At 32.6% G+C, this 13,527-nt stretch overlaps 5 protein-coding genes and 1 long non-coding RNA gene across 8 annotated transcripts; 3 read left to right on the top strand and 3 right to left on the bottom strand.

Moving 5' to 3' along the window:
* The first annotated feature begins 2,479 nt into the window (after positions 1-2,479).
* On the top strand, positions 2,480-4,638 carry LOC104701444 (uncharacterized). 3 transcript variants are annotated; one of them, XM_087456476.1, is made up of 6 exons: positions 2,480-2,883; positions 2,961-3,107; positions 3,191-3,256; positions 3,553-3,618; positions 4,014-4,208; positions 4,308-4,638. In XM_087456476.1, exons 1-6 carry the CDS (start codon positions 2,602-2,604, stop codon positions 4,344-4,346), a joined length of 795 nt encoding a protein of 264 aa, XP_087312602.1. In that variant the 5' UTR covers positions 2,480-2,601; the 3' UTR covers positions 4,347-4,638. The 3 variants fall into 3 exon arrangements, with proteins under 3 accessions (XP_087312602.1, XP_087312601.1, XP_087312603.1); XM_087456475.1 differs by having other exon boundaries at positions 2,480-2,886; XM_087456477.1 differs by lacking the exon at positions 3,553-3,618 and having other exon boundaries at positions 2,480-2,886.
* Positions 4,639-6,519: 1,881 nt separating this feature from the next.
* Positions 6,520-7,190, top strand: LOC104704731 (transcription factor bHLH109). The gene is made up of 3 exons (XM_010420767.3): positions 6,520-6,798; positions 6,888-6,953; positions 7,047-7,190. Exons 1-3 carry the CDS (start codon positions 6,520-6,522, stop codon positions 7,188-7,190), a joined length of 489 nt encoding a protein of 162 aa, XP_010419069.2.
* A 209-nt stretch (positions 7,191-7,399) lies between these two features.
* LOC104787856 (uncharacterized) lies at positions 7,400-8,045 on the top strand. The gene is made up of 2 exons (XR_015561029.1): positions 7,400-7,569; positions 7,660-8,045. It is a non-coding gene; the product is annotated as an uncharacterized LOC104787856 (long non-coding RNA).
* A 177-nt stretch (positions 8,046-8,222) lies between these two features.
* LOC104787855 (uncharacterized) lies at positions 8,223-8,754 on the bottom strand. Its single transcript, XM_087456896.1, has one exon. It carries the CDS (start codon positions 8,616-8,618, stop codon positions 8,412-8,414), a length of 207 nt encoding a protein of 68 aa, XP_087313022.1. The 5' UTR covers positions 8,619-8,754; the 3' UTR covers positions 8,223-8,411.
* Positions 8,755-10,140: 1,386 nt separating this feature from the next.
* Positions 10,141-11,519, bottom strand: LOC104701441 (reticulon-like protein B14). Its single transcript, XM_010417139.2, has 5 exons — positions 11,231-11,519; positions 10,952-11,138; positions 10,746-10,875; positions 10,602-10,671; positions 10,141-10,464 (listed from the first exon to the last, which is right to left on the bottom strand). Exons 1-5 carry the CDS (start codon positions 11,319-11,321, stop codon positions 10,295-10,297), a joined length of 648 nt encoding a protein of 215 aa, XP_010415441.1. The 5' UTR covers positions 11,322-11,519; the 3' UTR covers positions 10,141-10,294.
* Positions 11,520-11,914: 395 nt separating this feature from the next.
* Positions 11,915-13,503, bottom strand: LOC104701440 (uncharacterized). The gene is made up of 3 exons (XM_010417138.3): positions 13,216-13,503; positions 12,914-13,122; positions 11,915-12,368 (listed from the first exon to the last, which is right to left on the bottom strand). Exons 1-3 carry the CDS (start codon positions 13,306-13,308, stop codon positions 12,065-12,067), a joined length of 606 nt encoding a protein of 201 aa, XP_010415440.1. The 5' UTR covers positions 13,309-13,503; the 3' UTR covers positions 11,915-12,064.
* Positions 13,504-13,527: the final 24 nt, after the last annotated feature.

Below are 13,527 nucleotides of genomic sequence, written 5' to 3'. Positions count from 1 at the left end.
TTAAAATTCACCATAAAAACTTAGTTGAAATAAAAACCCAAAAAAAAAAAAAAAAATCTCCACATATCTTGAACCAAATCAACTGATAAGACTTTCCGTACACATTGGAATGCGTAATTTTTTATTTTTCACATATTTAAATATTTTTTATCAAATTATTACTTTGGCTCCTATAATATCTCTCTATCTTGTTTATTCACTCTTTTCTTTTCTTTTTTTGGGTTTATACAATTTTATTAGAAAGATTTCTTTGTTAAAACACTTTTTATTTCAGTTGCCTTGAGTTAAGATTATATCGTATTTATTTTCATAGTGAACTAATTTCAAATATTATTTCAAAATATTACTAATGTAAAACACCTAACCGTTTCAAATATTACTAGTGTAAACTCTTACCATTGCAGAATGGATCATATCTGAATGTGTTTATCCTACATCTAAGAACTTTTTATTTTAGGAATATAAATGTATCGGCAAAACTTATTTTTTTCTGAGATATGCAATGCTAAAACATCCATATCGTGTTGCACCCTCCACATGCGTTTGGCAGTGTTCGTAAGTTTTGTTTTTTGTTTCTTTCTTGTGAATTAACAAGTTTCATATGCTAATTAATGTAACTTTAGGAAATCCATCAATATTTGATACTTTTACTGGCGTACGTTAAATTATATTTAGATTAATAGTTGTATCTGTACGTATGAGTTACCAGATAAATATCTTGAAAACTCATATACTCGTTTAGTTTGTATTAGAGAATTTTTATTACTTTTAGGGAATTGGTATAAAAGTTCTAGTCGTAAAATTATTACTAAATTTTAAAAGTATATCAAATTTTTTAGCAACGGAAAATAGTAGTATATCAATAATAATGTTTCAGTAAAAAGAAAAACAAAATGCTCGAAAAAGTAGGCAAAACTTTGGTTTACAGTATTTCCAGTTCCGAAAAAGTAGCCAAAATTCGTTTTACAGTAATTTTGACGAAATATAATGATAGCATAGTAAGAATTCATTATTATTTATAATAATAATTTCTAATTTTGAGTATAAAAATTTATTTCAAATAAAGACAAAAAGGAAAACAAAAACAAATCTCCACATATCTTGGATCAAATCAACTGATAAGACTTTCCACGTATATTGGATTACGTAATTTTTTCTATATATTTTTTTCTCTTACTTAAAATATCTCTTTTTCTCTTATTTTTTTAATTAAACTTTTGTATTTTAGAATTTGTATTACTTAAAACAAATCAATCAGTATTTGACATAAAAAAATATACTGTCGTTAAATTTAAATTAGATTTTAATTAATATTTATATTTGTAAGTACGAGTTCTGAATTTCTCAGTAAAACAAATTTAATTTTAGTAAGTATTTTTCTTATGTTTTTCCGTGTGTAGAATTGCTTATGTACTAATTGTGACTCCAGAAACAAAAATTCTTTGTCGATTTGAAGTTCTGGTCAAGTATCCAGATTGAATTTTGCTCAATCTTTACTTCTTCGTTTCTTGAGATCTTCATGGCAGAGATCGATAATAATGTTTAAGTGAAGAAAAAAGAGAATGCACGAAAAAGAAGGCAAAACTTGGTTGACAGTAATTCCAGTTCCGAAAAGGAGGCAAAACTTTTTTAACAGTGGTTTCTACGAAATCTAATGACAACACAGTAAAAGATACATTTATTTTACAATGATAATTTCTAATTTTCTATAAAAAAGAATACTTGAAATAAAGACAAATAAAACAAATCTCCATATATCTTACATCAAATCAATTGATAAGACTCTCCACGTATTTTGGATTACGTAACTTTTTCTATATATTATTCTTTTTACTAAAATATCTCTTTCTTTTTTTATTAAACATTTTGTAATTTAGAATTTGTATTACTTGCTAAAACAAATCTATCAGTATTTAACATTTAAAATATATAGTCGTTTAAAGTATTTTTCTTATGTTTGTGTGTGTGTAGAATTGCTTATTAATTGTAACTCCATAAACAAAAAAAATCTTTGTCGATTTGAAGTTCTGATGAAGAGAACTAAAACTCGTGTGTGTGTGTAGCTCAATATTGAAAGTTCAAGGAAAAAAAAGCATGGCTTACATCGAACCCATACATCAAAATTGAATCACAAAAATTGTATGGTTTGCTTAAGAAATCAATAAACTTATGTTTTTTTACAACTTTTTTGTTTTTTACAACATTCATATTAGTAGTTTGCCTACTATAAAATCGTTTATAATTACATTTTCACATTAACTATCATTTATAAATACAAAATTTCTCAACATTTTGAAACTTGGTGAGAAGTAGCTAATAATTCGGTAAATTTATTTTTAGTTGATAAGTGGGAAAAGCTGGATAACGAAATTGCAAAATTGATGGATAAAGAAATCAAGATAAAAACAAGAAGATGGATAAATAATATTTATTCTCAAGCGGCAAAATAGAAATCGAGTGCGATATGATCAAGTTCCGACAGGGGTTTGAGTCAAGAACCGTCTTTCCCGCTCTTGTTCACTCTCCTATAAATGCCTCTTCCTACTGGCACAAGCTCTTCACCACTACTCTTATTCTTCAGTTAGTTCCCCTATCGATATCATGAATATCAACTACTACGATCAAGATAGCAACGAGTTTTGGTCCTTATTTTCCCAATCCTTCGCTGTTCCAGACCCTAGAGATGAGTTCTATCCTGGGATAATAAGCCCAAAACCGGCGATGCCTATATCGATGGCCGTTGATGTGCCGGCTGAGCTCTGGAAGGTCCTTGAAGACGGTGATAAGGATGTTGGACTGTGGAATAATGCTGCAGCCGAAGTTGATGCTATCAAGAATGATGAGCTGCTTCAAGCCATAATTGCTTGGAAACCGATGGAGGAGGTAGTTGTGTAGTTGGTTTTCTTAGATGTATGTATATATACATAAGTTATGTCGTCTTAATACGTTGTCTTATTTAGGGTAAGGAGAAGGAGAAGGGGAAGGAGAAGGAGAAGGAGAAGGGGAAGGGGAAGGAAAAGGAGAAGGAAGATGTTTCTGTAGAAGAAACGATGACTCTTAGTAAGAGACGACGTGGTAATACTGAAGGTCGTAATTTGACCGAGAAGGTAAGGACACTCCTTTGTTTGTTTAATGCGTGGCTCCCAAGGAAAGTTGTTCAATCTTTTGTCATTTTGATTTCATAATGCAGAGGAGACGCACTGATATAAATGCCAAAATTAAAACGCTCAAGGAGTTGACACGCTGTACTGAAAAGGTTCACACCAATTTTTTTTGCCTCTATTCTTTTTCATATAATTGATTATTGATACAAACACAAATTAATACATGTGTTTATATACATAATATAAGCATAAATTTCTTCTCTCATAATGTGTGTTTGAAAACTTAAAATATGTCTAATAACTTGTAAGAACAATCACTAATTAATAAAAAAAATAAACAACACAAAGTTAATTCTTATATATATATATATATATATATATATATATGTTAGCTAGCATGTCACTAATACAACTTTACTATTTGTTATTCGCATGCATTAATTTGTAGAAAGACTTGGTCACGAGCCTTGACTGTATCATCAGTAAAATAACGGAGATGAAACAATACGTAGAAGTAAGTAATCTTAATCGTTACCTTTTTTTTTTCTCTCAAGAAGACATGCATGTATATATAGGGTTTAATCTATGTTTTCTGATTTTTAAAAGAAAAATTATTTATTACTTTTATGGTTTTCATTCAATTCAAAAAAAATTGTATAAGAAAATATACCATTTTTAACCAAATAATTAAGTTTTTTTGTTTTTCTTATTTATAAGAAAGGTTATTTTTTTCTGGGCAAATAAGAAAGTTAAATGATGTTTTGGTTCAGTTCAGTTTATCATATGTGTGTATTCTTTGCGAAACAGAAAAACAAAAATGTATGGTCATTCTTTGACGTGCTGGATTAGACAAAAGCAACGATAATAAAACCATATCTCATTACTAAACTCACAACTTTAACAATGCAGGGTTTTTACTACCCCCCTCCCATGATGCCGCCAATGGACATGGGGATGGATTATCGACCGGGACCATGGATGTACCCTTATAATTATGTCCATCCACAATACATGATGCCTTATAATTATAACCCCTATATATACGGACAAACTAGCGGCTACGGCAACGAAATGGTACCTGCAGCTGCAGTTCCCACTTATCAGGTTAAAATTTGATTTTCTTCTTCATGCATGTCTTAAATTTTTGTGATTATTGTTGTTAAGCTGTTGCTTAATTTTTTTTTTTTAATGAAAAATTTACAGGGAGTCAACTATGAACCAGAGACGGCAAACCCTATGTAATAATAAGAGCGGTTCATGTCTAAGTATTAAAAGACCGGTGCTCTCAGATTCTTTAAGAATGTGGTTTGTTGTGTACTAAATAAACAAGGCTTGTCCTTCAAAGTTGTTTTAAAAGCTAGTACTGTTGTGGCTTGCTATGTTGTCGTTTGTCGCCGTGTAATGCGATCTTGTAGTAGCTTTATCAGTGTGTGCTTTTTTTTTTTTTTTTTTCTTATAAGCTTTATAAGTGTGTATCGTCGTAAACTTATAATATATATGTTGGTTGTTATATAATGCAACGTTTTCGTTTTTAGTTCAAGTGTGCAAACATCATCTATATTTAATTCACATTAATCACCAAGAACAAATCTATATTATGAATTTAAGGATTAGTTGTTCCGAATATAAAAGAAAAAATGTGCTAAAATAATATACTTAAATAAAATAAGATACAACGTAATATATTAAAAACCTTGTCATTAAAATGATTTAACATAAGTTACATAAGTGATATTTTATTATGTTAACGTTTATTTACAAAAAATAACTATTGATAAAAAAATTTGATGTTAGTATATGATCCGTGTTTTGGTCAAGCATATAAAAAAAAATCAGTTAACGAAACCAGTTTGATAAAATAAATTAATTCAAGAAGTAATAATTAAGTTTGATTACATAACTAAATATATATATATATATATATATATAATTTGATAATGAAACAATAATTATAGTATTAGGTGAACATTAAGGTCACAATCAAGTAACTGTAAAACTTTAATTATTGTTTTCTTTTAAACCAAAAACTCTAAATATTTTTTTTGGCTAAATTTCTTATTTTTAATTACTATAGATAATCTCAACAAACTAGGTTTTATCTTTTTATTTGAGCAAAAAAATGTAGTTATTCATGTTGTAGAATTCATTTCTTTTAAGTAAATATTAAATATATTACATTAAATGATATTGGAAAGATGTTGTTGGCCACATTAAATATAGCAATACAAAACCATTATCAATTCAAAGAACTCCAAATCGGTCAGATGAAAGACATCTTGGCCAAATATTATGTGGTCATAAATTTTTCTTTTTCCATCTCTTCTAATTTTAAAAATAATTTATACTCATGTGATATTTTAAGAAGATGGTTTTGGCCATTTAAGAAGTAACGAAAGAATGCAGTTCTTTTACATCTAGAGAGAAGATTGTCTGCCGAGGGAGCAGAAAAGTTTGCGATGCATCACTTAAGAAATATCCCCTTCACATTGAAGTAACTAGACGGTCTTATGATTTTGTAATAATGGCGAAGCTATTCGAGAGTTCAAAATATATGATCAGCAAATGTTAATATGAAAGATTTTGTTGGCTGAAAATATCTGTGAGAACTCGACAAATATATACTTAAATACGCCCTAGCTAGATATATATACGTATCAGAAGCTACAGCTTGCTTAGTGTTAATCTGGTCAATTTTGTTCTTGACCTTGCATGTCTTCCGGCCCGTGCATGCATGTTGTTGATAGACGGCAAGTTTGTCTCGTTGTTAACCAAAAAAAGAAAAAGAAAAAAATTAAATCGGAAATATGTAATTTATGTTCGAGCAGTACAGTTCTCTTTTGTTTTTATGTTTTGATCTCATCTTTATGTTTTATATAAATATATTCATCAAGTTCCCTAGCTAAATATAGTAGCATAAGAATTATGATTGTATATCTATCTACACTGGATCCAGGATTCCGAAATTTTCAACTACGTTACTTTTTTCATTATTAGTCAATTTATTGCATAAGATATTATAAAATAATAATAAAAAAAAAAGACACTAAAAATTAAGGAGTGCCGTTCATGAACAAGAACGACACTATTTGTTCCACTGTCGTTTTAAATTTGGTGCTTAGAATTTCAAGAAAGAGTGAGAAAACATATGGAATAAAAAACAACAACAAAATAAACGTCTTCTTCTGTCTAGTTGACGTGTGTAAAAATTGTTCACAAAACTATATAACAATATAATAAACGGAAGAGTAAATAATATTTTTAGAGAAACCCATAGGACGAAGCAAAATCATATGTTTTCTTCCCGCTTAATTGAGGCAACTTTCAAAAGCAGCTAGCTTCTTCTTCGATCTCCCCCCCCCCCACCCACTATATATATAGCTTGTGGCTTCTCAAATCTTACTATAATCAATCAGCAATGGAGGGAAACAACCGCAAGGATGAGGGTACTTACGAAGAAGAAGAAGTATGTTCGTTTCCTAAAATGGTTAATGCGGTTTGTCCAAACGATCGTACTCGTCGTGAACAAAACCCTTTGCAACAGAAACTTGGTGCCCATCCGAGTTCAATGCCTAACGATGTTACCATGAACAGTGATCATGGTGAGAAAGTCGACGAGAATCTGCCAGACGAGGAGAGTAACCGTCCAGCTAAACTGCAACGTCATGTCCTGAATCATCGTATGGTGAAGGAGAGGGTACATGATGACCATATGATCTTTTCTTCTTCTCTTAAGTGATTCCCAAGCTAAATAATTTTTTTTTTTTTTTTTTCTAAACTATGCAGAAAAGACGACAGAGTTTTAAAGACAAAGTCGAGATATTGCAGAGCGTGATGCCTATGCCCGCAAAGGTCAACTTCTTTACTTCATGCATATCAAGAGTCAAATACAATGTCAAGTTTGTTATATCTGAGCTAGTTTCTTGTGTGTTTGTTTGTCTACAGTCGGACATTGCAGGAAAGCTTGAAAATGTCATCAACTACTTACAAAGTTTGCACTATCAAATAGATGTAAGCTATATGTATATCCAGTGCCGGCCCAGCAATCAGGAGTGCCCTAAGCAAAAAATTAAAAATGTGCCATTTTAAAGCTTTTTACATACTCTTTTAAAGCCTTTTACATATGAGCCTTTATACATATCCAAAAAAAAAATGCCTTTTATTTCTAAGTAAAAAAGCCTTCAAAATTTGAGGCCCGAATCTTTGGCTTCAGTGGCTTTCCCTGTGGGCCGGGCCTGTGTATATCCAATTATTATTACGTGTACCCATTAAGTATGGAACTAACACAAGTCGTATGTGTTATGTGGTCTAGTTAATGAAAACGGCATACGCAGCAGGTGCTAATTCGGGTTACAGGTTACCATATTATGGAGCTCCACCACCATTTATGTCTCCATGGGGCTATTATCCACCAGCGATACCAATGATGCCTCAGCAAGTTATTCGCAATATCCCACAAAATGGCCAGGTTTGATCCAAATATTCCAACTTCATCTTTTTTTATAACTTAAATCTGATTTCAACAGATTCTTAATTTTGCCATCAATCTACATCATAGGGAAACAACAAAGTGGCGCAGCCTGGTCAAACTAAACCTCCGCCTGATCAAACTAAACCTTCGCCTGATAAAGCTAAACCTTAATATAAGCGTTGGCTTTGTGGCGTGTTATGATCATCGGGATGTGGAATCGTTTCTTTATATTATATATATATATATAGAAAGTGTCGTTGTGAACTAAGATGTATACATAGTTTTATAATAAGGGTTTAGTTGATGCCCACAATATGTGAAAACACTTTCCTCTGTTCTGTTATGGTTGAGCATTGTTCCTCTGTTATGTTCTGTTTTGCTCAACCTTTTTTATCTTTTTTTTTTTTCTGTATGTAAGATAAATAAACATGAAAAATATATAAATATACGTGTGGTGGCACGGTTGTATTGGATCCTAAGTTCGATTTAACTATGGACAAGCCCTGCGCTTGGACCACTTGATCATTTAAAATTTGGCTCATGTGTTGTAATCTGTGGTGGACTAGCATAAAAATCTTTGCCAATTGGTACGTTTCACCCTGTTATTAGTCGATCACTTCGATGCTAGAATACTCAATGCTACAAAGGAAAACACAATACTAATTCTGTCCTTGAATTATCGAAAGCCAATTAGACCAACACATTGTTACATTCAAGAAGGAGAAAACATTCACAGCCTCCACATTATCTACATACTTTTAAATATTTTTGTTAACGCAAGAAGACAACATGGTTACTCTTCAAATATTACTTAAGTGAACAAAAAAGATGTCTCCCTTTTAACCTCCACAACCACCACCGCAGCCTGCCGCACACGCAGAGCCATTAACGTCTTCAGTAGTGTGAGGTTTAGAAGCTCCGTCGCTACATGAGAAAATCACTGTTGCTATGACGGAGAAAGCCATAAATGCTGCCCAAATGTAGAGTAAGATAAAGGCGCCTTCGCCTTTACCAGCCGCGACATCCGCGAGTTCTCCTCTCACCATCTTAAAAGTTTTTGTGCATCATTCTCAATCAATTTTTGGCTAGTTGATAAAGAGAGTTGTAATTGGCATATGTTTCAAATGAGTGCTTTTGCGTTTTCGAGTCAGAAGTCACCCAAGAAAAAAAGATGCGACGACTCTTTTCTTTACACTGCCCTTTGGTTTAACTCTAGGGTCACACTAATTTACCAACTGTGTGTGCGGCAATTCGTCAGATCTCACCACTTAAATTAGTTGTCTTAACATTTACAATATTCTTATTGCTATCCATAAGGAATTTATACAATGGTCATAAAGTAGAAAAAAAAAAAAAAGTGGCACTATAGATGGCTTTCTAGATGTATGGATTCATACACGAAATTATTATTAGAGACCGCTTTCTGGGACCCCAATTACATATAACAATTTGAAAATACAAAAAGACAAAGTTCTTAAGATGCATTTGGAACTGAAAGACTTTCTTAAGTTAATTTTTTTTTTTGGTCATCTTTAGTTAAATTATATATGCATATTATTAATTAAATACAACGAGAGTTTTCACAGAAAAAAAAATAAAACATGGATTGTAGAAATTTCCAGTTAAATATTAGTAGGTTGTATAACTAATATACTAACCCATTGGAAATTGAAAACACATGTCGGAATCGAGACAAGGAAAATAGATAAGTGTAGACGAGTGAAAAAAAAAAAAAAAAATGTGTAGACGAGTGTCGAAAACCTAATCAAGCTTCGTTGCAGCCTTGCAGGTTTTTTTTAAGGACTTAGAAAAAACCTCGATTGCTGAAAAAAATTATATGTAGATAACAAAGATGGTTTTACCGAAATTATACAATAACCAAAAAAGAAAAAGCAAAAAAGTAAATATATATACCGGTATTTAAACTAATGGGGATATCGAAGCAAAGAAAAACAAATTAAGGGGGGTTTTCTATATATTTTTATAAAAATGAAGGAAATTTTCAAAACATTAAAATAGTGGGGAGCCTATTTTGCAATTAGAAAATGTTTGGGTACATTTTTATACATGTAATGTGCTAAAATAATTTTGGGGTCCTAAAGCTCAAGACTCACCTTCCTCTTGGCCCATAATATGTTCTGAAACTGAGTATAATGAAATTAAATTTGGGCTTAAAAAAAATACAGGTGAAATGGTTCAGTCATGACCGTATTTATGTGATTTAAGGTTATGGCGTTTTGATTAATATGTGGTCATTGAGGTCATGAACCATTTCATTTGTGCCACACGACTTTACTTGCAGCACGATAGAACCTCGTCGATAAATTTGCATTCATAATCTACAAAAAAAAAAACATTAGTTTTTTTAATCGATCATTATACCAAGAGGCTTCCATGTGTTTTAAACATTTTAAAATGTTGTGAAAATTCATTTGCTTATTTTTCTTCTCTTCTAACCAAAAAAAGTAGTATCTTGGACTTTAAATCATATACAAAATTGTGATAGACAGAATAATAGCTTTCTAAGAGATTTTCTTCATCGTGCATAACTGAATAACAAATGAAATCTTTTTCTAATCACATCGAGTCACCTTTCCATAGTATACGAAAATATAAATGAACTATACACAATGAATCTTGGATTCCTGATGAAAAGAAATGATTACATAATATAATATGTAGCAACAGATACAGATTCAAATGATTGATATACACAAAGTTTTTACATAGTCTTCCTACTTTTAGTTTGAGCTTTAGGAATCTTGTTAATGACTTTGGAGTTGAAGTTGTTTAAGAGCTTCTTCATGTCCCTCCCGCTTTTACTTGCCGCGTAAGTCAGTTCTTCTTCGTATAGCTCATACAACATTGGTACCGTCTCCAAACCCACAAATACTTTTAGCAAAACACCACACATACACACACAAGAAAATGTAATTATTATTATTAAACTTAAATAAGAAAGGCAAATAAACATTTTTGTTAAATGTTTGTCTTAAAATTTTGTTAGATATAAAAGCATTAAGTCTCACCAATGTATAACAGAGTTAAAGAGCTAAAATAGTTTCCAACCACTGATAATATCCATAGTGAGACAACGGCCTGAAATCGAAATGAAACACAAGACTTAAAATCCAAACATCGTTACAAAGTTAAATTTTGTATATTGATTTTACCAGAAAAAGGAGTCTGAAGTCTTTGCCACTTGAGATATCATACAAATTGATGATGAACCAGTTTATCTTGGTGAACAAGAATCTCCAAGTCGATTCCGAAACCTTTAGATCATTGATACTCGGAGGTTTTCTGCGGGAGTTTGTGAGAGCTTGGTTGATTCATATAATAAAGAAGTGTCAAGAAGTAATGTGAATGTTAATTTTACCTCTGGATTAGTTGTGAGGAGCCAATGTAAGACCAAATGAGGAAGATGAAAATGGAGATCAAAAGGATCTGGCAGAGGAATGTTATGAAAGGATACTCAACGACTTCGAACAAGAACCATATCAATGTGAATACCGCTAAGATTGTTCCTGATTCTTTCTTGTTCTTCCAGAACATTATATCAGCAACTACAATATTCCAAGATAAAAAATAATTCAAGAAAAGAAGATTAGAAACATAAATTAATGTAAAAGAGAAAGAAAAATAAAATGTATGTTACGGCGTCCTCCTCCTAGATTGTGGTACAAAGATCTTCGCCTTCTTGATGAAGAAGCTCTATGTTCATCCATTTCATAACCATAAACAGCCATACTTGTGTGTTGGTTTCGGATTTTGAAACAACTGTAGCCTTTTTTGTGAGCTAAGGTCTAAGATTCAAGGTTTATTATATAGTTACGAACTCTTTTAGGATGAGAAATGTTTTGTTCTTGGATTCGTAAAGAAGAAAGCAATTTTGAGAAAAGGGAAAGGTATGGCTTTAGCATATTGCAAAAACTCACCCTTTCATTGTTACTATATGTATAATTTGATATTTTTATACCTTTGTAGAGAATCGTTCATAACTTGAGCTAATGATCAAAAATGTATTCCAAAAAGTTGTCAACATTTTTTTGATTATAGTTCTTTTTGGTAAACCCATGCAAGTATATTCCAAGTTGAGGAGGCTAAGAATCTTCGGAGTGCAATAATTGGGCCTCTTCATGGCCCAGTCATTATGGGACCAAGTTATTATTCTTGTTTAAGCCCAGATCTAGTAAAGCATGTGGGATAAGGGTTGGTTTATGGTCAATTCGGACCAGGACCAGGCTTGACCCTGACTTTATGTGAGGACACGAGTCGAGCCAAACGGAGCCAGCTCACGGATGACAAAACATCTCAAGCAATGATGACTGAGCCAATCCAATTTTGTTATAAGACACACATAACATAAGCCAACATTACCAATCTTACATTGAGAACATAAGTTTTATATGAACAATTAACAAACAACTATTTTATAGTTTTACCCTGACTTTAAAAGCATAGCCATCATAAGACCAAAACAGAAACTGGTTTAGACCTTGTTGAAATCTGGGTTCTGTTGCTTTGGAGCATCTGTAGGACTAGTCATACCAATGTTAATGCCATCGTTCTGATGCTTCTCCCATCCACCAGTATCAGCCTTAGAATGAGCCAAGTAGTAAAGAATGGTCGCAATCAAAGACATGAGAGTGAAAGCAGCTCCAGCAGCAAAGACCCCAACTGGTAAGACAGCACACGAAATCTCTTTCCCTTGGTAGATGCCTTTACTTTTGGTGTGGTACATGTTCCTTGCTGATCCAGCCAACAAGCACGCCTCAGCTCCTAAAAAGCTTACCCTGAAGTTTACACAAATACGGATGCGTAAGACAACTCAAACATAAAGATGAACTAACTAGTCACTATTGCTGTAAGGCGGTTCATTTCTTATAGAATCCACATAGTACAACCAAACAATACCATATCTTGTAGCAAGTACACATAGTAGGATAGTCAATTGCAACGATGAATCAAGCTTACAACTATCATTGTCTTGGGATAGAGATATCCACAACTCACAAGTAAGAGTTAAGGACACAAAAGCTATGACCTTGTATTTGCAACAAAGTGACATTTAAATTAATCATGATCACATTAACCTAATAATCGGCAAGTGTATGTACTTTCAACTTCACAATACCAAAAAAAAAGGAGTTGGAAAAATCATTCCTTTTCACTTTAAAGTCGAAACCCATAAACATAAACAATCAAATCACAAATCCTCTTAGCTCAAAAGAGACAAAAACGACTCCAATTTCAATCAAACTCAATAAGCCCTAACTAGAAATTTCAAATCTTGATGCAAAAAAAAGATTCAATAAGAGAGTAAAGGATTGAACTTTACCAAGAGACAACGAAGAAGACAATAGCCCAGACAGTGTAAGAAGTACCAGTAACAAGACCTTTCCCGAAACAGAGACACTTAGTCACGCCGTTAACCACCGCTTGACTAACAAGAAGCAACCCAAACGCCGACATACCGTACACCGTCGACGCCTCAGTTCCGTACTTACAAAAAGTCTTCTCATCGTACTGGTCCGGTACCGCCACAGCCTTCCAAAAAAACGAACAAGAAAGATCGATTAAAGCGAGCACAAATCGAAAGACAAAAATTTAGTAAGACAGAGAGAGATGTAAAGTGGGTACGGTGCTACGGCGACGCTCGGCGCCGAAAGCGAAGACGAAAGCGAGGAGGTGAAGAGCAATGACGACGGCGAGAATAGAAACGGAAACCGCCATTGATTTTGGTTTCTTCTCTGCTTCTTCTTCTTCTCTCTTATTACTTTACTACTGTCTTTACTCTTTTGTCTTTATCTTTATTAGAGAGAAGCTTTTTTTTTTGGTCAAGTGAGAGAACTGAGAAGAGACGTTAGAGCAAGTCCAGTGGAGTTGCTTTAGGCGTTACTCAATCTTTTTAAGGCCCAAAAATAAATCAAAAACCTTAAAATATGTCCACTT

This window comes from Camelina sativa, chromosome 7 (assembly GCF_030686135.1).
Source record: "Camelina sativa cultivar CO46 ecotype springtype chromosome 7, ASM3068613v1".
Classification (NCBI taxonomy): Eukaryota; Viridiplantae; Streptophyta; class Magnoliopsida; order Brassicales; family Brassicaceae; genus Camelina; species Camelina sativa.
The sequence above is the reverse complement of the archived record's forward strand: the minus strand, read 5'-3'. Positions and strand labels throughout refer to the sequence as shown.